Source organism: Macaca thibetana, chromosome 7 (genome assembly GCF_024542745.1).
Source record: "Macaca thibetana thibetana isolate TM-01 chromosome 7, ASM2454274v1, whole genome shotgun sequence".
Lineage (NCBI taxonomy): Eukaryota > Metazoa > Chordata > Mammalia > Primates > Cercopithecidae > Macaca > Macaca thibetana.
Genome location: NC_065584.1, coordinates 16,710,276 through 16,737,939, shown reverse-complemented (window position 1 = coordinate 16,737,939; position 27,664 = coordinate 16,710,276). Strand labels below are relative to the sequence as shown.

The 27,664-nt window shown below is 38.2% G+C and overlaps 1 protein-coding gene across 4 annotated transcripts in view; it reads right to left on the bottom strand.

The window, feature by feature from the left end:
* The window catches only part of RPS6KA5 (ribosomal protein S6 kinase A5), a 201,680-nt gene that overhangs the window by 24,810 nt on the left and 149,206 nt on the right, over positions 1–27,664 (bottom strand). For all 4 annotated transcript variants that reach the window (XM_050799047.1, XM_050799048.1, XM_050799049.1 and 1 more), the window contains 7 exons: positions 25,750–25,853; positions 11,857–12,007; positions 8,589–8,750; positions 6,404–6,529; positions 5,897–6,030; positions 5,120–5,213; positions 255–425 (listed from right to left, as the gene is read on the bottom strand). In XM_050799047.1, the coding sequence (XP_050655004.1) occupies positions 255–425; positions 5,120–5,213; positions 5,897–6,030; positions 6,404–6,529; positions 8,589–8,750; positions 11,857–12,007; positions 25,750–25,853 (942 nt within the window). The remainder of the gene's footprint in view (positions 1–254; positions 426–5,119; positions 5,214–5,896; positions 6,031–6,403; positions 6,530–8,588; positions 8,751–11,856; positions 12,008–25,749; positions 25,854–27,664) is intronic.

The following is a 27,664-nucleotide window of genomic DNA, read 5'->3' as shown; positions in this document are numbered from 1 at the left end:
TTTCCATAAAAGGCTCTCCCACTTACAAATATAACCTCAAGATGATCCGCTGGCAAAAAATAAACAAAGACAAATTTATTTAAGACTGAAATATAAAAGAAAAAAAAATCCAAGAAACATATTTTCAATTATCTATTTTACAGCTTTGAAAAGTAAAAAAATAAGGAAACCTCCCCAGAAACTTCCCACATGTTTGGGAGATCTTTAATAATGATGCTAGATTGAATTACATAAGAGATCAAGTGATTTTGTACCTCAGGTTTCAAATCTCTGTGCACCACTCCAACATCATGCATGTGGCTGACAGCTGAAACAAGCTTCCTCATGATATAGCTGGCTTCCGTCTCACTGAAGTGCTTCTTTCTCTTAATGCGTTCAAACAGTTCTCCCCCATTCAGAAGTTCCATCACCAGAAATGTGTGAAGCTAGAAAAGAAAAAGAATAATGTGGAGGGCCTTTCTGAAGCACAGAAGTCTATTAACATATAAAACATTTATTGACTATCTACCACCAACACGTTTAAATAATCCCTTGTTAAAATAATCAGTGGCAATCCTCGTATCTTAGAGGAAAGAGCTGAAAGATAATGTAGCTGTTTTATAATTCTATTTTGGTAATGGAAAATTTCAAGTACTGCAGTGAAATCTTTATACTGTATATCCTTTTTCCCTTCTGTGATGAATTCTTTCATTTGCAGTGTTTTGTTTTAAGAGATGAAGTCTCTAAAAAGAAATCTGCCCTTGAATTCCTGGGCTCAAGGGATTCTCTCATCTCAGGCCTCCTGATGAGCTGGGACTATCGGTGTGCAACTGCACCCAGCTAATTCTTTCATTTGAATTCCATTCCAACCCTCCCTTATCAAGTTTACACATCTTTCTTTTTAAACTGCTGACAATAACGTGACAATAATATGAAGTCACTTGCTTTAAATAATATAGAATCTGAATACTGACTGAGTAGAATGGGCAACTGCCCACGTGAAGCCTGGCACACCCATTCAATGGTAAATTAATCTTTTAAAAAAGGTATTGAGGACGGGCTCAGTGACTCACACCTGTAATCCCAGCACTTTGGGAGGCTGAGGTGGGAGGATTGCTTGAGGTCAGGAGTTCAAGACCAGCTTGGTCAACACAGTGAGACTCCGTCTCTACAAATAAATTACAACATAAAAGTTTAAAAAGGTATTCTTTGATATTGTCATTCTGAACCTCCTGTTAGGACTCAACAGATTAGTTTCAGGGTTCCTGTTAATATTCATTACAAATACCTATAACTCACTATGGGTTTTTGCTTTAATCCCAGTAGTATTATCTTAATAATTACTTTGTAAATTATATGTTTACCATGCTTTTTCTTCCCCACCCCTGGCCCTCTTCTGTCAGAATGCATAATTTCCAAAGGAACTATCAAAAAGCAAAGGGCTATATAATCCCAGCACTTTTGGAGGCCAGGGTGAGAGGACTGCTTGAGCCCAGGAGCTCAAGACCAGCCTGGGCAACATAGTGAGACCTCATCTCTACAAAAAATAATAACAAAAATTAGCCAGACATGGTGGTGCACACCTATAGTCCCAGCTACTCAGGAGGCTGAGGTGGGAGAATCACTTGAGCTCAGGAGGTCAAGGTTGCAGGGAGCCGTCATTGCGCCACTGCACTCCAGCCTGGGTGACAGAGTGAGACCCTAGCTCAAAAAAGAAAAAAAGAAAGGACTTAATCAGCTCTCAAATGAACACAAATGGTTTAAAAAAAGATATCATGGCAATATACTGAATTCAGGTGCCATGCATTATAAGGCCAACATCACTTCACAAACAAAATGTTTCTTTCTGTATTAGCAAAACTTAGAATAAACTGCTTCATAAAAAAGATAATTGTAAGTACATTATCCTGAACACATTAGACAAATTGTAGAGTGAACGACCCTTCTAAAAAGAAAATTGCTCCCAGCCTACTAGACATCAAACTGAGTTTCTACATCAGATAAAGTCAAGCTTGCAGGTCTGCTACAAATATAGGCTGGTGAGCTTTAAAAAAGATGTAAGGCAATACTCGTAGTGGTGTAAGAATAGATTTAGAGTTCAACCTGGATTTGAAAGTCAATTCTATTATTTATTTATGATCTTGGGATGCTACTTTATCTTATTAATTCTAGTATCTTTTTCAATAAAATACAGATTAACAATGAGAAAATGTATGTGTGGTAGAGCTTGAATGATGGCCCTCCAAAGATGTTCATGTCCTAATGTACAGAACCTGTGGCCGTTACCTTAGAAGGATGGCAAAAGGGCCTTTTGAGATGTGATTAGTAAATTAAGGATCTTGAGATGCAAGATTATCCTGAATTACTCATCAGAGTTAGCAGTATGAGATGAGACCCTGGAGGCAAGATCTTAGAGTGATGCATGAAAGGCTCACAGTCAAGGAAATGTTGGGGGGTGTCTAGAAGCTACAAAAGGCAAGTAAATGGGTTGTCCCTTAGAGCCTTCAGAGCAGTGGTCCCCAACATTTTGTTTTCTTTTCTTTTCTTATTTTTTTGAGACAGGGTCTCACTCTATCACCCAGGCTAGAGTGCAGTGGTGCAGTCTTGGCTCACTGCAACCTCTGCCTCCCAGGTTCAACGGATTATCCCACCTCAGCCTCCAGAGTAGCTAGGACTACAGGTGCACAACACCACGCCTGATTAATTTTTTGTATTTTTTGGTAGAGATAGGGTCTCACCATGTTGGCCAGACTGGTCTCTAACTCCTGACCTCCAGTGATCCACCTGCCTCGCCTTCCCAAAGTGCTGGAATTACAGGCGTGAGCCAGGCCTGCAACTTTTTTGGCACCAGGAAGTGGTTTCATGGAAGGCAATTTTTCCACGGACTAGGGGAGGCAGTAGTGGGGTGGGACAGGCACTGGATTCTCATAAGGAGTGCTGCAACTCAGATCCTTCGCCATGCGCAGTTCACAACAGGGTTTGTGCTCCAGTGAGAATCTAATGCTGTTGCTGATCTGCCAAAAGGTGGAGCTCAGGTGCTAATGCTGGCTCACCTGCCGCTCACCTCCTGCTGTGCACCTGGTTCTGCTCAAGAGGGAACCAGCCCTAGTGACAGCTTGACTTTAAGCCAATGGGCCTGATTTTGGACTTCTGACCTCCAGACTGCAGGATAACAAATTTGTATTGTTTTAAGTTTGTGGTGATTTGTTGCAGCAGCAATAGCAAACTCATGGAGTATGTGAAACGCATATCATGGCACACAAAATGAACTACACTACTGCACAAAGGATGAAGACCCACTATAACCAGTTTCAGCCATTAGTTGAAGAAAAGAGTGGATACAAGGATAATCTAGGCAACCGTGCCACCATTATGAGAAAACCCAAGATACACTACAACCGCGTATTAGATTGATAATGTATTTATACTAGTTTGTATAGGATTACATCATGTGACAATTTATATTTTAGTAACTCCTGAATATATAAATAGCAAAACATCTACTTAATTTGTGACATAAATAAAAAATTAGAAATGTTGTTCGTGGGACCTGATGTTAGTCTGAAGGTCAGAGATCAAATATCTTTTCTGGGATGTAGTTAGGGGCACAGTTGCTAACCCGGAGGAGAGCATCTAAGATCATCCATTGATTCCTCGAATGATGTCAATTTCCTCTATGTCATCTTCAACAGGAGACTGTCTAGTGAGCCTCTTCTTAAGCACCTTCGTGGCCAGGGGACTCATTACCTCCTCTTGTGTTGAGTGGCTTGATGAGGCAAGAGGAGGTAGAGGATCAGGGACAGCAGTTCCCTGAGTCCTTGCTTCAGTGGCATTTCTTTTCTGACTATAAGAACCAAAGAGTGAGTAGAGGATGATGCCATTTTGGGATGCTTACTGCCAGATGTGATTCTGCCTTCCCTAAGGCAGTAGTGCAAAGTAAGTAAAAGCTTGTTGGGCTCTGAAGTTGGACTGTGTGGATTCAGATCCCGGCCTTATCACACTTACCAACTGTGAGACCTGTTACTTAACTTCTGTGAGTGTCCATTTTCTCACCTCATGGACCTATGGTAAGGACTGAATAAGGTAATACATGCAGAGTGCCTGGTACAGGACCTAGACCACACATGATATGTGACAATAAATGGAGCAGCTATTGTGGCTATGGTGCTACTGCTGCTGCTGCCTGGTCTCACCATGATGTATCATTCCTGGCAATAGCACTCAAGGATATTTCAGTGTGGTAGAGAACTGGCCCCCATTGATCCTAGGTCACAGATATTATGAGAGCACAGCAGACAGAGCCCAGAACTGGAGTACAGGTTCTCCTTATTAGCTTCGCCATTGACGTGCTATGTGACCTTGGACAAGTTTTATGACCATTCCAAATCTCAGTTTCTTCATTGGTAAAATTAGGACAAAGCACATTCAGGATTGGTTCGTTCTCTTGTGCCTCCAAGTTGTCTTAAGTAGGACTGCATCACCCCACCTGGTCTCGGGGGCAGAGAATAGTGTAATGGAGCAATTTTTGTCACGTGTGAGGTTAGCAGACACGAACTGGATGCATTGGTGTCCTCCCATAGTTCCTGTTGCAAAGCAAGACTGAGAGCAGAAGAGGGGGCAGCATGATCTGGCCAGGGTTCTCAGCAGAATTTACCACCTGGAGCTAGAAGATAAAAGGAGTATCTTTGCTTTCTGCTTCCTATTTGTCCTTTAGCTTGCATTAATTAGGCTCCAGACTCTCTCAGTTCTATTCTATAAGTGAAAGGGAAGTTGGAGGCTCAGAATTCCTGAGTCCGGAGAAGTATTCCAGGATTAAGTTATGGTGGGTAGCAGCAGCATTGGCAACAAGCACATTGTAGCTAGTGACTGCACCACTGAGCTCCTGTCCCTCCATCTTCCTGTCATAGGTGGTAACTGCTGAGTGAGAAAAGCATGAGAAGTGAAGGGATAACCTGATTTGGGGTTGGGAAACAGTGTGTGGCTGGGGAGGGTTTGGGAGGGTGGTTTCTCTGCCCTTTCTGGTGGTTGGGTGATGTTCTATATCCCTGACTCTGACCCAGTAGCACCAACAAAACTGGTGAAAAGTACAACCTTGTAAGTGAATTAGTACACATAGGAAAAAAAAAAAAAAGTAGGATACCTGATCATGAAAAACTTCATGCAACTTCACAATATTGGGGTGTCCTTCACAGAGTTTCAGAGCTGTTATTTCCTTCTGAGTATTGGCTTCCATCCTGCAAGATGAGACACTTAGCGCCCACATGTCTCTTCAAGAAAGCTTTTACATCAGTACTGCCCCAAGACTAATTTAGTTTTATTTACAGTGCATTCAGAATATTCATGCTACCATATACCGTAATGAGGTTTCCATGAAAGTAATGAATTATACCACACACCAGAAAAAGTAACATTCTGGAGAAAATTATTATTTCTGAGTCAGAAAAGTACAAATCATATGAGGAAATGAATGCTCTATTTGCCTGACAATTTAGCAATAAGAATATGCAATCTTAACAATAATCATCAGTTACCAAAACAACTAGATGGCTCTCAAAGCTATCAGTAGCTTGCTAAATAATTTTAGAGAAAAATATTTCAAATACACAACTAGTAGAAATGGTACCAGCTGCCAAAATCACTAAGTGAGGCTGATTAAATATGTCACTGTCACAAAGACGTTTTCTCTAGATAAACTCAAAAGCAAATAAGACTATGATGCATGTCTAAAATGGATTACTTTATCAGCAAATATCAATTAGAGCTAAAAATATAATGGACCAACTGATGAGCCAAGTGGTTAAACCTATAGGTAAAAAAGCCTTACAATATAATACTGGTTTCATTTTAAATAAATATCTCTTAATTTACAGAATTCATGAATACATAAGAAATAATATTATATTATAAATGATCATACCTTTTGCTGATTATTTTGACTGCAAAAGCTTGGTTACTTTTTTTATGCACGCACTTCCGACAAATTGAAAAACTACCTTCTCCCAGTGGTTTGTCCTTCAAATCTAGGTCATAGTGTTGATAGAATGGAGAGTCCTGTTAAGAAATCAACATCATTTAACTTCAGAAAATGTCAGTAATACACAAGGGATCAATAAAATTGTAGAGTAAAATAAAATCATTAATATTAATAAACAGGAATAGAATACATTTATAATCTAAAATTCATCTTACTTTATAGGTAATTTCTATTTTCATCTACACAATTATTTAAGATACATGATTCTCTATAATTGTAAAAAGAAGCTCATTCAACTTGACGTTAATATTCTAGGGAAAACAGTGCTGTATCCCACTGTTAAAATTGCACTTTAGTTGAATTAGTAGACTTGAGAACATTAATTAGAGTTGGTATTTAAACACTCACGAAACCTACAAATATGTCATATAAGTTACCACATCTATATACCTTCATCATTGCACTCCTGGCAACATTTGTCACTCCAGGACGTTCAACTCCCATGTGAAACTGAAGAGGGTCTATGACAGCTGCATTACGCTTGAATAGGATGGAAGGAGCAACAAAGGAATAGCCCTAAAAACAAGACAAAGAAAGATAAGGAAAAACAACTTGCAGTTTTCCAGTTTAACACAGATTAGATTGTAATGACTTTTGCTTTCTTAGAAAAACACTCAAATATTTGTTGAGATGAGTCTAATTTTATTCTATTTGCAATCTAAAATGCAAGGTTATTTCAAATCATTTGAAAAATGCTGTTCAGAAGGATATAATGCCATCTTCTGGTAGAACTAAACCAATTCAAAAATAAAGGTAGAAAAAGACTTCTTCACTTTTCCACCCCCAAAATCAGACTCATAGATGAAATTCTCCTGGTTTGCTGATAAAAATTTGTTTATAAACATAACTAACTTCTCAAAAAAAGGATATAGTCAAGGTATTAAACAAAGTGGTCTTTATTTTTTTTTGAGACTGAGTCTGGCTCTGTTGCCCAGGCTGGAGTGCAGTGGTGCGATCTTGGCTCACTGCAACTTCTGCCTCCTGCGTTCAAGCCATTCTCCTGCCTCAGCCTCCCAAGTAGCTGGGATTACAGGCACATGCCACCATGTCTGACAGGGTTTCACCATGTCTCGAACTGGTCTTGAACCCCTGACCTCAAGTGATCAACCCACCTCAGCCTCCAAAAGTGCTGGGATTAAAGGCCTGAGCCACGAGATCCGGCCACATAGTGGTCTTTAAATGCTATTGTTTTTCAAATTGGAAAAATGGCAAGTCTCATTAAAGTTAGTTTCTAATTTAGCAATTATTTGATTCTTATTAATATCTTCAGAATAATTAAATTTAAAATTGAGTTTTGGAAAGGAACAAAGTCTAATGGCAGAATGATGCTCTCAGCCAAGTGGTACAAAGATGGATGATTAATCCGTTCAAGTTAGAACATTCACTAATCAACAAACGTTTAAAAAAAAGTTCAGTAAGTGCCCAGTCACATACTAGACAGTGATAAGCAAAGAAGAAAAGACACAGTCTGGATGGCCAGATTAAGCCATACTAAAGGTATACTTACAGAGGTCAAAGAAGCTAAGCTCTGATGCCATTTAATAGTTAGAATATTTTACCTTGTGTGACAAATGTCCTTTTCTAAATATAATAAAAATCTAAATCTTTTTAAAGAGTTAGCAGTTAAGATTAGTTACTGAAGGTAACGAATAAGGTAATATTGTGGGAGGCCAAGGCAGGAGGATCGTTTGAGGCCAGAGTTCAAGACCAGTTTAGGCAACAAAGTAAGACCCTGTTTCTAAAAAAAAAATTTTACATTAGGTGGGTGTGGTGACATGTACCTGTGGTCCCAGCTATTCAGGAGGCTGAGGCAAGAGGATCCCCTGAGCCAAGGAGTTAAAGGCTGCAGCGAGCTATGATCATACCACTGCACTCCAGCCTGGGTGACAGAGTAAGACCTTGTTTTTAAAAAAAAAAAATTTTTTTTTTGCTGGACGTGGTGGCTCATGCCTGTAATCCCAGCACTTTGGGAGGCCAAGGCTGGATGTGGTAGCTTATGCCTGTAATTCCAGCACTTTGGGAGGCCAAGGCAGGAGGGTCACTTGAGGCCAGGAGTTCAAGACCAGCTTAGGCAACATAGCAAGACCCTATCTCTGCAAAAAATAGAAAAATTAGCTGGGTGTGCTGGTTTGCACCTGTGGTCTCAGCTATCCCAGAGGCTAAGGTGAGAGGATTGAGCCCAGGAGTCTGAGGCTGCAGTGAGCTAGGACAGCACTGCTGCACTCCAGTCATCGGAGTGAGACCCTATATGCATAAAGAAAAAATTTTTTAATATGAATAGAGGTAAAATAAAAGATTATTGTATTTTCTATAAAAGAGTCTGAACAAAAATAAAATTTCAGGTATAAAATTAAAACTTCCCTTATATCAAAAATAATCACATCAACAATATCTGCTATTGAGCAAACTATAAGCTTCGGTTAACAATCTGCAATATTTCTGCACTTAATAATTTAGAAGATATTAAAGAATCCTGTTTTTACGGTGCCAACAAAACTACTTCAATATGGGAAATTTAATCTTTTCTTTCAAAGGACATATGGCCAATGTACATGTGCACAGGCTGGGAAATTACCTGAAACAGCTTCTCAGAGCTCTGGGGCAGGGCTGCAGGAGAATAAGTGGGATCCATTTCTGTGAACTCTTCTGCAAAGTTACTCACGTCTAATTCATCTCGAATGACCGGCTTAAATGGTGCAGGCACTTTTTTGGCGGCTAAATCATCCCAATTTATTTTCTAAAACAAAGTTGGTACAAAGTAGAAATCAACAGTCAAAACATATTTTCTAAGAATAGCAAAGATAAATTAGGATTTTGACTGGTAGGGAGAGAGGATAAAAATAAGGGAACATATTTTACATCAATAATAAAAAATATATTTTTTCCAAGCAAGATCACAGCAGTTTATATCTCCAACCAATGCTGTGCCTCAAAGATGAGACTATCGCTGTTGAATCTCAGAGTGTCCTCTGGAGGGCACCAAGACACCCTAGTTTACCTTTAAAGATAACAGAAAAATACTTTTGTCCTGAGCCTCTTCAGAAAGGTGCTAAGCCAAAAAGAAAACAAGCGAAAAACCCAAAACAAAATAAAAAACTGAAATAAAGGGTTTCCAAATGCTCTACAGATGAGGATATTAGCTCTAAAGGAACATTCCTATTTTCTAGAGGCAGTGTTACTTAGCTCTCCGCCTGCACTTGCTTTTCCTCCTGGGCATCCGGATAGACTGCAAAATAAGTAATCATGCATGTGCCTATGTCTAGAAGTTCAAATGATACCATTATACGGATGTGATCACTTATTCAACTGTGTTCAAGCATTTTAAACACTACCTCTTACATCCCCCATAGAATAATGCAAGCCCCTTTTCCCTCTAGGTCACTTACTGAGTTATATTACTGAAATCCAACCCTTTACTCTGTTTCTTTGTGTTCCTTCTATCATTTAAAACAATCTCAGGTAACACTTACTGAATTAAATCCTACAGATCTCCTACTACCATATTTCTTCAAATCTAAGATGCCATTACTGATAGTAAGATACACAATTATTTTATGTATCATTAAGAAGAAAAAAGTATTAATCATAAGAATATAAGGTGATGGTCATTGTAACATGCATACTGATTTCAGTGACAGTAAAATATGAAAATGTGCACTTCTTGGTTGATAAAATTCAGTAAGTTTAATCAATTACCATAAAATGTTTTTATTATGTTGTCTTGTAGATGCAATAGAAACAAAATAATTAAATTACAGATCTCCAAATTTCTCAGCTAAAATGGAATTGAGATCATTTAGTTCATCTCCTTTATTTGATCCAGTGAAACTGAGGCCGAGAAATAAGAAATAACCTTTTCACTCAAACGCAGTTGATGGAAGAGTCAGGATTTGAACATAGTCTCTTGACTTTCTAGTTAGTGTTTTTTTCTCTCTGCAGCTGTAATGTTTTCCATTACAAGCACATAACTTGTGCTTGGCTATTGTACATATATTAAAAGAAACTTCTAGAGGAAAGGGGTAATTTAAAGAAACAGGTTGTTAGCAGGAGAATGTTTAATATGTAGAAAATGGAATGCTATTATGATCCTTTCCACCTCCGCACCACTTACAGAGAAAAAGCCCATTTAGGCCTTTACAAGTAGAATTCTGGTCTTTCCAAAAGTGTCCTATCATTTAAAACGTCAAGGCAATTAAGTAATCTAAAATTACTATTTCAAGCTACTGAAAAGAGAAATTTCTCTAATATGAAAGACAAACTGCAATATTCCCAAATACAGGGAGCCATGGAGAAAAAGATCTTAGGAAAATATGGTCGGGGGTACTTTGCTTGACTTGTTTCTTAAATTTTACTGTTAACTTTTGAGATAAACTTCTGAACAAGATATTTGAAAGTTTGTTCAAAGAGTAATCCTTCCAAGCCATGTGAATCTATGAAATGCATATGAGAGGTTTATTTTATTCTAAATATATTTCTCACTATGTTACTGAACTTCTGTAAGATGTGCAGTATTTAAAAAAAATAATTACATTGATAGACTAAGAAAAATATGCCTTTTTTTGAGCATAGAAGTGCAGAGATAATTCTCATTTCTAACCAATATTTGTTTTTACATATTTAAAAAATAATAAATAACAACATGAAGCTTAACTGACAAAAGAGATTTTCTTCATTTTGATATATTATTTTCATTTGTTTTGGTGATAATCATGTAAAAGTTTAATTTACAGAATAAAAAATAAAACCTAGATGGTCCTTTTAGACCATAAATATTTAGGTCAGGCTTATTGATAAGAAGTTATTTAAAAGTTGTATCTCCAGAGTTTTAGAAATCAAAGCCATGGCATCCCCAGTTTTGACGAATGAGGCTGGAAATAACGAGCCAACTCAGTTAAATGATTTTTCCCAGAAGTTTAATATTTTGGTGTTTTTTTTGTACTAAACTGAGCAGATATGTTGGTCCTCAGTAGAATGGTCTCATTAGGCTTTTTCAGAATAAGAGAAGCACTGTCACAGGACAAAGGAAATAAATGAATAACTCTCTTTGTGCCATGAATATGTAACTGAGAAATAGGTAAATCTAAAATTTTTAAAGATTACTTCTGGGAAAAGAGGAAGTGATGAAATCACTATCTAAAAGGTGAAACATAGTGGCGGTAATAGCTCATGAACTGAAACAGAAGTAAAAAGTACAGTAAAAGTCTCCTTAGTCCATATGGCTAGATCTCAAGATCATAAATGGAAACCACCCCCTAGAAACTCTAATGAATGAGTATGTAGAAAATTGAATGTTATTATGATCCTCCCCACTCCTGCTCCATTGAGGGAGAAAAAGACCATTTATGTTTATACAAGGAGAGTTTGACCCTACCTAAAGGGTCCCTATCGTTAAAAACAAACAAAAAAGGCCGGGCACGGTGGCTCACGCCTGTAATCCCAGCACTTTGGGAGGCCAAGGTGGGTGGATCACGAGGTCAGGAGATTGAGACCATCCTGGCTAATACGGTGAAACCCCGTCTCTACTAAAAATACAAAAAAAATTAGCCGGGCATGGTGGCGGGCGCCTGTAGTCCCGGCTACTCGGGAGGCTGAGGCAGGAGAATGGCGTGAACCCGTGAGGTGGAGCTTGCAGGGAGCCGAGATCGCGTCACTGCACTCCAGCCTGGGCGACAGAGCGAGACTCGGTCTCAAATAAACAAAAAAACAAACAAAAGGTGCAATGTATGTGAAAATGCCAGTGGAAGATGATCCAAAGGGGACTGTGTTCACTAATTTCACAAGAATGCCAACGACCTTGAAAATGGCAAGGAGTATGAAACCATTTATCTATTCAATAATTTCACCTGAAAGAAGAGATGTTCTTTGATTTCATCTGCATCGCGTGGACCACATCCCAATCTCTTCTTGGGATCTTTCATCAAAAGACGCTGAATTAGGTCTTTAGCTAAAGCACTCATTTCTTGGGGATATGGAGGCTCACTTTTTAATATTCTCCTGTAAGCAGACAAAACTTGCTGTTAAAACAACCAGAGGATAACCAAAAAACAAAAACAAAAACAAAACCAACAACAACAACACAGTGAAATACACTTTGAAACTGAACCACAAGTGAAAGAGAGATATAAATACTTAACATGAATCAATAATACCTCAATACTGTTGAAAAAATATTTAGAATGAGATACCATGAAGTCAAATTTCTGAAATTCAAATGAGCAGTAACAAAAAATGTTGGCTCATTTTTTCAGTATAAGTCAATCCTGGTTGGAGGCTACCATCCCAAATATTTCGCTGGGGGAAAAAAGGAAAAGCTTGAGGCTAGATTAGACATCCCATATATAGACTAGACTCTATGATTAAAGATTTCACAACATAAAACACTCTTAACAAATTCAGGTAAGTGAATGGGAATGCAGAGGGAAGTCCACCAAGACAAGTGGGGTCAGACCCACTTGGAGATGGTTCAACTCTTGACATCTGGAAATGAGCACTAGAGCTGGGGATTTTCATGGGGTAAAAGTATCTGCTTCATTGTTTGCTGCTATAAAACAGCCAGATAAGCCCTATGAGGCAGGTAGAGCTCAGAGATGGAGTAAAGTCCACAATTTATTATGGAAAGTAAAAACGTAAGATGGTAATAAAGTTTCTTGATGAGAAATTTATTCTAAGGTTACAGAAGAAATCAATCCAATCCAAGTGTACCCTTCTCCCTCTTAACATCCAGATCAAAAATTTAGTAAGAGATATTGAAGGGAATGACTGAAATTAAGAACCTTAACACAATATATATGAAGACAGTTACTCCATTAATTGGGTTTGCAAAAAGATTCCCTATTGTGCATTAAAATATTAATAATCGTTATGGAATAAACACAGATAATTAGTGTATAAGAGACAGTATATATTATATACTGAGTTATAATATAGAATTTGGAGTTATAATTCTATATTACATAATATAGAATTTGGTGAGTTATAACATAGAATTTGGAGTCAGACTGAGTCCAACACTGGCTCTGCCTTGACCTTGTGTGACCCTGAGATAACTAAATGTTGTACCTCAGTTTTCTCACCTGTAAAATGGGCATAACATCAGTGCCTACGTAAAATGGGTATTATGATGCTTAAATAAGACCTGTAGAGTACTTAACATAGTACCTAGCACATAGCAAATGCTCAATTAACGTGAGCTACTGTTAAACTCCCTCATTCCAAGGCAAGCATACAGAAAATAGGCCAGATGCTTCATCAAGTAGCCACTGAGAATCAGTGAAATGATAATGAAACTGTAATTTTTTACAAAAGATTCCAGCAGCATTGTTAATCTCAAAGTTAATTCTACCTCTAGCACTTAATTCTGGGAACCCAAGAAAATGTTGGTAAAACAAGGAAAGAAAGGAAAGAAATAAGCAACACCCTTTCTGCTTTTTGATTCTTTAATACTCTCCCATTGCTCACTGCTTGTCTGGGTTTTTGGCATTAATAGACAATTCTCTTCTCAGATCAGACACAGGCATGTCTGAGAGAGAAACTGGGAATCCTGTTTCTCAGGGAAAAATAAACATAGCTTTTCCCATTTTCTCTACCTTTACTGTACTTTTTGCAGGAAAAAATCTTTGCATAAAGGATCAGGGTCGAGATAAGCAAATTGTGACATTTACTTTTGTTGAATCAGGGTAGAAATATATGCACTTTGGCTGATATCATCTTAGCAAACTGAGTCTGCACCATCTATTACTTCTTAAACCTTAAGAACACTTCAACGTGTACTGGAAATCTACTCAATACCAGGTGCTGGGGAAAGAACAGTCAGTCCTGTGAAGACAGAAAGGAGAAATGTCCACCATGGTGGGTTCATCCTCAAAAGGAGAAGTACACAAAAATGGCTCTGCTGAGATGCCAAGTCTGGGAAGAAGAGCACAAGGAGAACACATGCAGGGAGCTAGAATTTTAAATTCAGATGAGGCAGAGACCACATTGGGAGAAATTGAGTAGAAATCTGAAAGAATGTCGGCGGAAAACGGTGCTGATGAGGGAGCTTGGAGAACGACAGTGATGGCCTAAACCTCTCCTTTTCCTGAGTGAAAACTGTATGGCCAGAGGCAGCAGCAGGAGACCCTAGCAGATGACGAGGAGTATCTTGCCCCACCCTGTGAAAACAAAAGGTACGTGGAAGGAATATCACTAAGGCTCCCTGTTGTCCTGGTAAACAGAGTGCCACGGGCTTTCCTCAGTGATGTGAGGAGGTTCTAAAGCCTATTCCTGCTAGAAAACAGCAGTGACAGGAAGAGAACCAGACACTGGGAGTGGTGTGGTGAGGAGAAAGGGCCTATAGCAGGTTACATCTTTTCTCCACGAGAAGGTGATCCCAGATGTAACTATTTCTTATACCATATCCTTGAACTGTACTGGGCTAAGATGACTGTGGCGTGGCAGGTGGGTGAGGTGCTGTGAAAACTCCTCCTGGAAGTGAGCTGCATTTGGACTGAGACATATGAGCAGGCATGCAGGCCCCTGGAAGCCATGCTCACAGGCTGTTATAAGGGACAGTTCCTGCACTCAGCTTCCCATGCTGGGGTGGTCCATAAGCTCCCGCTTATTCTCATCACCAGTGGTTGAGTGTGTCTTCTGTGGGCTGGGAAGCCACGCATAGGTGGTGGGAAGGTCCCCGATGAAGATGTGTTTGATGCTGTAATGTCGATACACTGTTTCCTGTCCTGCATCCTTATATAAAGCTAAGTAAAACTGGTGCCAGATTCCAGTCTATTGTGACATGTGAGTGTGAACGTCAATCTGAACCCCAGACCACTGCTGGCTATGCAGAATGGGCATTGCAGAAGTGGGGTTGAGGGTAGAGGACTCTGCGGGACATTTAGTCATAACAATACTAGAGGATCCTGCAACAAGGGTAGGGAGACATTTCTTGGGTGTTGCTGTCACTTTTCCTCCTCCAATGTGCTTGATTTCTGAATTGGTAATATCCCAAAGTTATCTTTTTCTTGCTTAAAAATGGATCTGGGAAACTCCAGAAATGAATTACAATTAGGTAGAGCCCAAATAAATCTTAGAGTCTTCTGTAAAGTCAGAAAAAGCTCTGAGTTGATAAGCCATATTAAACATTTCACATGTATGTTATTTAATCCATATAATAATCCTATCAAAAGACTTCTATTTTTATCCTTCTTTTACAGATACGGAAAGACTCCTTTCAAAAAAGCAAGAAATGTGAATATTAATTAAACTTGCAACAAGGCCTTAGAATATGGGTGACTTTAATATTCATTTACAAAATACACAGCACAAGTAAGAAAATTTTAAAAAGGAAAATTGGGGTGACTGCCTAGCCACATATTACAATGTATCATGAAATGAAATTGCTAAAGTGAGGTGCTAACAAAATAAATAGCCAAATCAAGTGAACATAGATGACACATTGTGAAAAACAACCAAGCTTATATAAAAACTGGAATTATTGTTATTATTATTATTATTATAATAATTATTTTGAGATGGACTCTTGTTCTGTCACCAGCCTGGAGTGCAGTGGTGCAATTCTCCTACCTCAGGTTCAAGCAATTATCTTGCCTCAGCCTCCCAAGTAGCTGGGATTCCAGGCACCCACCACCACACCTGGCTAATTTTCGTATTTTCAGTAGAGATGGGGTTTCACCATATTGGCCAGGCTGGTCGAACTCCTGACCTCAGGCGATCTGCCTGCCTCGGACTCCCAAAGTGTTGGGATTACAGGAGTGAGCCACCGTGCCCGGTCAAAAACTTGTATTATTTAAAAAAAAAAAAAGACCAGCTCACATAGCAAAAGGCCACAAATGTTGGGGAAACCAGTTGTACAGGAAATAAACAAACAAAAGCAAGACCCTTGCCTTATATTACAACCCAAATTGATTCCAAATGGATTGAGGAACTGCATGGAAAAAACCAAATGAAATAAAATTAAAATACACACCAATAATACAAAAATGAATACAAAATTTCTTCCTACTCATGAATTAACTTTCTGGAAACCTCTGTGGCAAAAGGAAATCACAAGTGATTAGCTTCACAATGTACAGAATAAAGGATAAAGACACCAAAATTAAAATTAAACCTATTATGGGAGAGGTACAGGTTCATAGGCAGACAGGTAATAAGCAAGGATGATAAAATATTCATGGTAGAATCTAGGTAGTGAGTGTGTAGGTGTGCACTGTAACAAATGTTTGAAAACTTTTGTAATAAAATGTTTCAGAAAAAGTAAACCTATGAAGTTTTGTACATGTGTCTTTGTATGTTCACTAAAATATAACAAAGACCTGTCTCAAAAAAAATCACTGACATTTAAGCACAACAGTCTTAGTAACATGGGCGATGCTCACTTCTTTTTTTATTTTTATTTTATTACTATAATAATTTTTTTTTTTGAGACAGAGTCTGGCTCTGTTGACCAGGCTGGAGTGCAGTGGCGCAATCTTGGCTCACTGCAAGCTCCGCCTCCCAGGTTCACGCCATTCTCCTGCCTCAGCCTCCCAAGTAGCTGGGACTACAGGTGCCCGCCACCTCGCCCAGCTAATTGTATTTTTAGTAGAGACGGGGTTTCACCGTGTTAGCCAGGATGGTCTCGATCTCCTGACCTCATGATCTGCCCAGCTCGGCCTCCCAAAGTGCTGGGATTACAGGTGTGAGCCACTGTGCCTGGCGATGCTCACTTCTTAAACCCTCTGAGGTCTTTGTTCAAGTGTCAACTTTTCAGAGAAGCTTGCTCTAACCATCCTATCAAGAATAGCCGTTACCCCCATACTCCTTATCCCCTGGCTCTGTTTTATTTTTCTTCATGCATACCATATGTTTGTCTATTATTTATCTCTCCCAACTAAAACATAAGCTCTAATGGAGTAAGAATTTTCTTTGTTTTGTTCACTGCTTTATTCCCAGGGCCTAGAACATTGCTTAGCACATAGCAACTCCTCAACAAATATTTAGTGAATAAATAAATGTCAAATTGTTTTCTACTTACTGTATCTTGCCCACTCAGGATCTTTCTTCCTCACAGTTTCAATGAGATGCCTGCAAATAACTCTTTTGCTTTTCTGCAGATGGAATGCATTCTCATGGATTGTTTACTTATTTCTATTTGTCCTCCATTTAAAAGTTCACAATCTTTTCCATTTCATGACTTAATGTTCTTGACTTTTACTTCCTGGTTCCCATGCGGTCCCAGAATTATAAAATTATTTATGTGCCTGCCTGAGTTAGAAACAGCTCTCAGTAAACTTCACTTACTCTACATTTTTGTTCAACACTAGGGAAAAGTTAAGCATATTATGGTGTATCCACTCAATAGCATGTTATGCAGCCATTACAAAATTATGTTTTGTATTGTAATTAGAGAACAAAACGCTTACAACATAAATTTCAGCAAAAACTGAAAAATATAAAATTATATTTCTAGTATGAGCACAATATTATACAAGTAAAAAAGAATAAAACAAAATATATCAAAACATTAATAGTATATGTCTCTGGGTGTTATTATTGACTCTTTACCCCATATGCATACCTTAAACTATAATGAACATGACATTAAAGTGGGAACAATAAAATAAATTTTCTTACAAGATCATGAACCCACTGGCAGGGGTACACAGAGTGGCAAGGAGGCAATGGAGTCCTGAACCTCCCATGTGCCACTATGGGTAACTCCCCACCATCTTTTCTCTTCTATCCAGCCCAGTCCGCATCTCCATCATGAATGCTTCCCTGACAGCCCAGCCCCAGGGAACCAAACCTCCTTTGTCCTCCCCCAGCATTCTTCTTACCTAAAAGCACTCAGATATTTGTCAAAACTCCCTGATATTATGAATTTTCATGTATTTATTCCATATCCTCCCAAATGTTATATAAGTGTTCTTAGGACAAGGACTTTGCCCTCTATTTCTCTTTCTCCTTAGTAAAAAATTATTCAACAAATACTCCACTGATTTCATGAAATCAATTCCCTGCAGTCCGTGGGCCAGTGCTTCCCAGTCCTTTACCTGAAATAAGCACCTGCCAGACTTGGAAAGAAAACAGCAGCATGGAAACAATGTTACCCGTGAAGACAGCATGGAGTAACTTTCCAGTAACTCTGTATTTGATCCCAGTCCAACCTCACAGTAGCTCTGAGTCCCAGGCAAGTTACATCCTAGTTTCTTCATCTGTAAAATTGCATATGCTACCACTTATTTTTCAGGGTTCTGAGGATTCCAGAATATAACGTGGGTGACTTCTCAGCACAAAGGCTGGCACATAGCGGTCCCCAGGTGAACAGTGCTGCTGATGTCACTCTATAGTAGTCTCTCTGCCTTTAGCTATGAGACAGGCTGTCACTTCCCTTTTGGTGTTACTGAGTTCTTCCTTGATCCACTTAACCTGTGTTTCCTAGGCCACACCAGCCAGGTCATTAATAATAAATTGAGATTATTTGGCTGGTATACTTATCTGCTTCTGTGGAATCTGTGACTGCACTCAAAAGTCTCACCCACCCAATAACTCTTGGAGTCGTCCCCAGGGCATGACTTATGTAAGCTATAAATACTCTTCTTCACTGTCACATAAACCATCTTTTTTTTTTTTTTTGTTAGGCGGAGTCTCCCTCTGTTGCCCAGGCTAGAGTGCAGTGGTGCGATCTTGGCTCACTGCAGCCTCCAACTCCTGGGTTCAAGCGATTCTCCTGCCTCAGCCTCCTGAGTAGCTGGGATTACAGGCACTCGCCAGCAGGCCCAGCTGATTTTTGTATTTTTAGTAGAGACGGGGTTTCACCATGTTGGCCAGGCTGGTCTCAAACTCCTGACCTCAAGTGATCTACCCTCCTCAGCCTCCCAAAGTGCCAGGATTATAGGCGTGAGTCACTACGGCTGGCCACATAAAGCATCTTGTTTCCCTCTTCTGCCCAGTATGCTAAACAGGTCTCCTACCACACTGCCTGGGAAGCCATCTGAGAGGTGCACACTCCTGCCATCGCTTCTGGGACTGAAGGAAAAAACTTGTTTCTTACAAAGTTAGGGGAACCAAAGATGAATGCGTGATACTGCAAAGATTTTGCTGAAAAGAGCTTTGTTTTCTTTTTAATCTATAGCATCTTCTATCTAAAAGTGATAGATACTACCAAAAATTGCCCTTCTCTCAATGGCTAAGCCTTCCTTAGTGAACCAAGCTGTTCTGCTGGGGGTCCTCACCCTTAGGCTCTTGTGCAGTTAGATTGCTGGTGAGGCTACTAGACTGGCTTTTAGATGTGCTTGGATGTGTCTTAAATAAGATTTAAAAGTTATTTAGTATGACTTTTATTGCCAGACCTCTTCCTGTCTCTTTTCCTTTGTACACTTTTTTCTGTAGCCCAGACAATGCTGTTAAACCTTTACTTCTCCACTCATTCCATTATGGCCCTTAGACTACCTTTCCCTAACAGGGGGAGGATGACAGTGATGGAAGAGAGTGGTAAACCCAGACTTTGGGGGTTCCTTGGAGCCAAGTGGCTGCATGTTATAATAAAACTAAGACACTGTTTGGAGTTCAGAAGCAGACTTCAATGCAAGGAATTCCAAAGAGAAAGCTAAACTGAAAAGAGCTGGAGGCAGAGAGCAACAGCCAGAGTATAGAGCCGAAATTATTACCCAAAGTGATGAGACGTTCTTTGGGAGGCCACGGAGAACCATAAATACATGAGAAACAGCAGGTCATCCAGAGACCAAAATGTGTGACAGAGTCGTGAACACAGAAGGCTACCTTCTTCCTTTCACGGCCCTTTCCAGTATGTATGAGGCTGATCTTTGACTCTGGGTTGACTGTAGTAGTAGAGAACTGGCTGGGGTGGTACACAGAGGTGGTGGCAAAGAATCTACACTGCAGCAGCATCGGGGAAACAACAGAGGGCCAGGTCTCCAGTGAGAGACTAAGGCCTGGGAAATGATAGGCTGACTGATGATGTTTCACTCTTTCACCGAGGCTGGAGTGCAGTGGTACAATCTCGGTTCACTGCAACCTCTGGCCCCTGGGTTCCAACGATTCTCCTGCCTCAGCCTCCTAAGTAGCTGGGATTATAGGCGTCCATCACCATGCCTGGCTAATTTTTGTATCTTTAGTAGAGATGGGGTTTTGCCATGTTGGCCAGGCTGGTCTCGAACTCTTGACTTCAGGTGATCCACTGGCCTCGGCCTCCCAAAGTGCTAGGATTACAGGCGTGAGCCACTGCACCTGACCTATCCCTAGGTTTTATTCAGGACTCCAAATGCTCCACCCCGCTAGGGAGTGCCTCAGAGCAATTAATAATGAAGTATGATTCACCCCAACAGGTTGTACAGTGAAGCAGTGCAAAAAAAAAAAAAAAAAAAAAAATGGAGAAAGGAAAGAAGATACAGAGTTGAGGAGTATGAGTGCCAAAGGAAGGGCCATTTCACCCTGTCCTCTCCTTGCCATCCCCTCCTGTTGCTGGACTTTAGTCTGAAGCTGCTGCAATTGCCTCGTGTAGATGAATGTGTATATGAGTAGCTACTGTGACAAACTTAGAAAGTTTTTGGCTAACTAGTCAAAAAAAACCCTGGGAAACATAGATACTCATACTGGGTACAGAAATACCTAAAATGAAGATGAAAAGAATAAACCCCCAGCAAATTGAGAATCAAGGAGGCTTTACAAAATATGCCAATAAAGGATTTTATCGTAAAGACCTAAGAAAGTCAAGAAAAATAATACATTTGATTTCTTCTTAAAACAGGGTAAAAAAAAATGATACTTGTAGTTACTCTATACATGACTCCAAAAGCAACATATCTCAAAATTAATTACCTAGGCAAAGGGTTGGCAATCTTTTTTGTAAAGGGCTCATGGTAGGCAGACTTTGGCTTCAATGAGCACTGTATATTTGCATTCACAGCCTCTTACCTGTGGATTGGACCTAGTGCCTTCCGTATAACCAATACTTGGTACAGAAAGATGACAGGATGTCAATTGCATGATTAGGTTACAAGGCATCCCATCTTCCTAGTGGACTCTACTGCCTTTCCAGCTCACAGGCTCTGACAAAGAGAGCTGTCAGGTTAGAAGGGTCCACATGGCAAGGAACTGAGAGTGGCCATTGGCCTAAAAGATGTTCTATACAGAAAGGCAATAAAAGCTAATGGAAGCCAGGCGCAGTGGCTCATCCTGTAATCCCAGCACTTTGGGAGGCTGAGGCAGGCGTATCACTTGAGGTCAGGAGTTTGAGACCAGCTTGGCCAACATGGTGAAACCCCATCTCTACTAAAAATACAAAATTAGCCGGGTGTAGTGGCATGTGCCTGTAATGGAGCTACTGGGGAGGATGAGGCAGGAAAATCACTTTAACTTGGGAGGTGGAGGTTGCAGTGAGCCGAGATCATGCCGCTACATCCAGCCTTGGTAACAGAGTGAGACTCCATCTCAAAATTAAAAAAATAAATAAATAAAATAAATTTAACAAATAAAATAAAAGCTAGTGTAAGACACGTAAGAAAAGCACAGGTACATATATTTAAAAAATAAGAAACAGACTCACAGAAAAGCTAAAACCCAATCATTCCAATCTATAATACTGATAATTTAATATTTGTCCAAAATAGTACCAGGATATGAGAAATCTAGAAATGATTTCTAACAAATAGCTAAAAGAACTAGAAAGATTTATCCTAGATAAAACTATCCTTAAGGTAATGTCTGGAAAGAAATAATAGAATTATTCCATGTTCTTGAGCAGGCAGGACCAAAATCAACATTCAGAAATGAGAAAATAATAATTTCAGTTTAAGTGGGGGAAAACTCATAAACTAAAGTTATCCATTAATGAACATAGCTTCCTTAAAAACACCTTATATAAGCTCCATCCTTTCCATGATGGCAAAACTATCAGGGATTCTTACAGACAAAGGGATTCTTATGGCAGGGGAAAAGTTGGACTCTAAGATTCTTCTCATTGTAAGTTCTTAGCATATTTTGAAATTTGATATACTGGAAAAATATTTTTATTCTAGGCTACCTGTAGACAAAAATGGCAAACAGATAACTCAGATAATACATTACTTTGAAGGATGATAAAAAGGGGACAGATAATGACACATTTATCTAAATGATACATATAAGATTTGTGCCAGGAAAGATACTTAGAATGATTATTCTGAAAGGAAAATGTAGTGTAGGGTAATTTAGTTATCACATTGTTTGTAAGTTTCTGTCACACACACACACACAAACCATGAAATTACAGGTTGACACCATGACAAAATGGATAATTAATTGATTAAAGGGAAGGAATCCTATTTAAATTCTTGAAAAGTCTATTTGCTTTAGTTGTAAGGTTTTAGACAATCTGATTCAGGCTCTCTTTCTCTTTCTAAAACCAGAATGCCAATTGATTAATATAAATGGAATAAAAGCAATTTAAATGTGAACATTACTTTATTCAGAATATTCTTGTCATCATAAGCAATATACTTCTCTTCACACTCAGACCTACAGTGGAAAGGAAAATTATTTTAAAAAGATTGCCCGTATATGTGGAATCAGAAAGACGGGAATTAGAGAAGCCACCACTTAATGTTGTCAGGCTAAGGCCACCTTTAGTACCTGTCACCATGACAGGTATGATCTTGCAACTGGACCCAAATTCTCAGGACCGTGGCCACAGTTTCCTATATTCTGAGGTATTTTCAAACTGCCAAAAAATCAATTTAAAATAAACAAAGTCATATTTATAATTTTTCATAAGAGGTGTGATTTTAACTCACCCTGATTTTAAAAAGAAGTACTGCTCACTTAACTTTGGCACTAAATAAACTGAAACAGTGAGAAATCATTTTTCTAGCCTGTCTTGGAATAGGTACACTTTAAATTTAATAACAGTTTTACTGAAGTACAATTGACGTACAATAAAATTCCCATATAAAAAGTGTATAACTGTAAGTTTTTTTAATTTCATGGAAGAAAATGTTCTATGTTTGATAAGTTTTGACATATGTATGCACCTGTGAAACCATTGCCACAATCAAGATAATAAACATACTCTTCACCTTCCAAAGTTTTCCTATGTTCCATTGTAATCTCTCCTGACCTCCCCCAATCCCAGTCCCCAGGCAACTGCTATTCTGCTTTTTGTCACTGTAGATTAGTTTGCATTTTCCAGAATTGGAATCATATGGTATATATTCTATATTTTCTTGCTTCTTTCACTCGGTGTAATTATTTTGAGATTCATCCATTTGCAAGTGTATAAACAAATCGTTCCTTTTTTCAAGAGATAGGGTCTTGCTACATTGCCCAGGCTGACCTCAAACTCCTGGGCTCAAGCAATCCCTCCACCTCACCCTCCTCTGCAACTGCGACTACAGGTGCACTACCGCACATGTCTTAGATAAATTCCTTTTCATTGCTAACGAGTCTTCCATTTGTATGAATAAACCACAATTTGTTTAACCACTTACTTGTAGACAGATATCTGGGTTATTTCCAGTTTTCGGTTATTACAAATGAAGTTGTCATGAACATTCATGCACAAGTTTTTATATAGACATATGTTTTCATTTCCCTTGGTAATTACCCAGGAGTGGAATGGACAGATCAGACAGTGAGTAACGTTTAACTTTTTAAGAAATTGCCTATTTTCCAAAGTTTTTGTACCATTTTACATTTCCCCTTGCAGTGTATGAAAGTTCCAGTTCCTCCACGTCTTTATTAGCACCTGGTATTATCAGTCTCTTTATTTTTAGCCATACGAGTTGAGTATATAGTGGTATTTCATTGATGTTTTAATTTGCATTTCCCTAAAGACTAAAGGTGTTGATAGTCTTTTCATGTGCTAATTTGCCACCTACACATCTTCTCTGGTGAACTGTCTGTTTAAATTTTTTGCCCATTTTTAAAAGTGGTTGTTTGTTTTCTTGAGTTTTAAGAATTCTTTATACATTCTGGATACCAGTCCTTCAGCAGACATACGATTTAAAATTTTATCCCAGTCTGTGGCTTGTCTTTTCATTCTCTCAGTTTTGAAGAGCGGAAATATTTAATTTTGATGAAGTCCAATTTATTAATGTTTTCTTTTATGGATTGCACTTTTTGTGTCATATCTAAGAAATCTTTACCTAAACCAAGCTCACAATGTTTTTCCTTTATGTTTCCTTCCAGAAGTTTTATAGTTTTAGCTTTTACATTTAGGTCTATAATCCATTTTGAGTTAATTTTTCTATATGGTATGAAGTATTTCTTGAAGTTCACTTTTTTCCATCTGGATAGCCAGTGGTTCCAGCACCATTTGTTCAAAACTATCTTTACAGAAGTGACTTTGCATCTTTGTCAAAAATCATTTGCCACTGATCATCTGTCTGTCTTGACACCAAAACCACAATGTCTTAATTACTGTAACTTAGAACAAAGTTTATTTCAAGACTTCTATTTCTTCAAAGCTAATTTGGCTATTCTAGGTCCTCTGCATTTTCATAATGAATTTTAGACCCAGGTGGTCAATTTCTAAAGAAAAAAAAAATGCCTGCTGGAAATGTGACTGTATTGAATCTACAGTTCAATTTGGCAAGAAATAACATCTTAACTATATGGAATAGTTCCCTCACTGTGTGCTTACCAATACTCAACTGAATACCTCTGCACATCTCTGGACTTCCCTCTGGGTGCCACTCTTGTCTCCCACACTCTGGCCTGCAAACTCTAGCTGTCTTGATCTTCTTGGACTCTCAGTTCCACCTCCTCAACTGCGTCTGGGTTTTGCAGCCTGGAAATGCTCTCAAGGCAGTAAGCTGGGGCAATCACAGGGCTCACTTCATTTATTTTTCCGCCTCTCAAAGATCATTGTCCTTCACTTCCAGATGTCCAATGTCTTCAAATCTGTTGTTTCATGTATTTTGCCCATTGTTAAAATTGTTTCAGGCAGGAAAGTAAATCTGGTCCCTGTTATTCCATCTTCTTTGGAAGTGGAATCTCAATTTTTAATTTTTAATGCCAAATCTGTTCTCAAAGTTATAAAATTCAAGTAAAAACAGGACAAAAACATAACTAGTAATTAGTATAATGTTGGTCACTATTTACTTATTTGTTCATTAACCCATTTTATCCCTCAAATATTTAGGGAGTTCTATATAGCAAGTACTGAGAATCAAAGCCAGACATGTCCCTTACTCTCACAGAGCTTACAATCTAGTGTGACAGATAGACATTAATCAAATAATTATAAACAAAAATGTAACACTGCAACTGTGATAGCTGCTATGAAGGAAAATAAGAGAATAATGCTCTGAGACCTACAAGAGGATAATTTTATGGTATTTGTTTCTGTTGAGCCTACGTTCATGAGTTCAAAAATGCCATTACTGTTTCTTCATGTTAAAGTCACAAAGAAATAAATTACATACACAGTGGAGAAAAAAGTATCCATTAAATAAACTTCTCAATATATGACGTATCTACTAAGTGTAAGACAATATTCTAAGTGCTCTGGGGCACACCAAAATCATGACACTACAGATGATAAGTTAAACTTCAGATTCAATTGGACACATACAATCAGTATAAAGAAATATAAAGGTAAGATATCTATATGCTATATGATAGAAAAGAAAATTTACCACATAAACATCACTTTGTCTATCCTCATTTAAAAAAATTATTGTTTACATCAGCCTAACTGCAGAAATGTGATCAGTTCCTTTGAGAAAACAATGCATTTATTTTATTTTGTCAAATCTTACCTAGATATCTCAGCTTGGGAATTTTTTTCTCCATCAACAGTGAAAGGAGATGCTCCAGTTAGTAATTCATACATTAGAACACCTAAACTCCACCAATCAACTGCCTATAAAACAACAATAATTTCATTTTATAGAATTATCAACTAAAATATTTTATAAGAAAGAAAAAAATGAAGAAAGCTATCTATTAGGAAAATGTTTTAAAAAATGATTTTGTACACCTCCTTCTATGTAAGGAGTATTAAATTAGCACATGCAAGAAAGACATCTAGAAAACAAATATCCAAGTATCCTCAGCACAGAAAGTATGTTATTTCTTAAACTAGTAACCATTTACCTTGATTAATTAAAAAAATTTAAACTCGATATAAATTTTTAAAATTTTAAGTAGGTGATATTTCTTTGGGCTTATGATAAGGAACTAAAGTATTCAGCTCCAGTGAGCCTTATGAAATGTCCAAAAATCAAAGAACAAAAAATGAAAAAAAAATACCACATCCAAAGGTATGTTATTTTTTCCTAACTGCCTAAATCAATTTTTCTTCTAGAACCTATCACACATAAACCTCAGAGTCTTCACTGATGGGAAGATCTAAAATAATATAAAATAAAATGTGTTCTAATTTGGAAACCTATTTATAAATGCAGTTACCTGAACTGAGAACATAACAAATGATACATAATTTAAAGAATATTTTATTTTATTTTATTTTATTTTATTTTATTTTATTTGAGACAGGGTCTCACTACGTTGCCGAGGCTGGTCTCAAGCTCTTGGGGTCAAGCAATCCGCCTGCCTCAGCCTCCCAAAGTGCTGGGATTACAGGTGTGAGCCACCAAGCCTGGCCTAAAGAATCTTGATGTATTGAAAATTACTTCTTTTGTAATTAGGCAAATCAGAATTTTAATAACTGTTGAACACATGAGTGTACACCAATGAGAAATATTAGCTAGATGTTAAAATTTCAAACTATTTGCTTTGAATTTCTGGGGCCTAAGTTTCAGAGAGGTGACAAAATTTATGGGCTTAGAGCTACTAAGAAAATACAGAGTGCTGACATACAAAACACATCAGGAAGACTAAAATCATGAGAACAAAGGTATTTACTGAATATCTTCCCCACGCCAGGTGCTATGATGATCACTTTGCATACATTATCTCATTTAATAACCGTCAGGTTGTTCCAGGTGTGGGAAAAAATATTTATTGACTAGCTATATTCTGCACCTTAGGTAGGTAGAAATTCTAGGAGTAATACAAGATTTTCTTATGTGAAAATTAGTTCCATTAGGTCTTTGAAGATAATTTTCAAATTAACAGGTATAAATTCCTACCAAATTCCCCAACAGCTTCAAAGAATATCAAGAAGCAAACTAAACCAGCAATTAAACTCTTCTATTTATACAAGCAGTTTGACTGCCATTTGAGTCAGAACCCTCAGAATGTTTTGCTGTTGGATTCAAAACCACGTTCTTCAAATGACAAGAGATCAATAATCAGATTCTTAGCTCTGGGTCCCAAAACCAGTACCACACAAACTTGAAGAACGTGCTTTTAAATATATGATTAGTCATCAGGAAGGAGACCAGAGATTCTCCACAGCCAGATATCTGAACTGCGTATGTGGGACTCTGAAAGGGAATGAAGGAGAAGGAAAGACGGAGAACAAAAAATAGAATACCTTATTTGGATAAAGCTATTAATAAAACAGAAGTGTTAAAAAAAATGAACAAATTTTGTACCCTTTAATACAGAAAAAAATCCACGACCTAGATTTTGTAACATAATTACTTAGAAAGTTTCTTCTAGAATCTTCATTTTGCACATACAAAGGGAAGAGAAGAGGCCAAAAAAATTGAGCTTTTTAGAGGGCTTAGGAAAACAAACTTAAACTATCTAGAACTCAGGATTTTT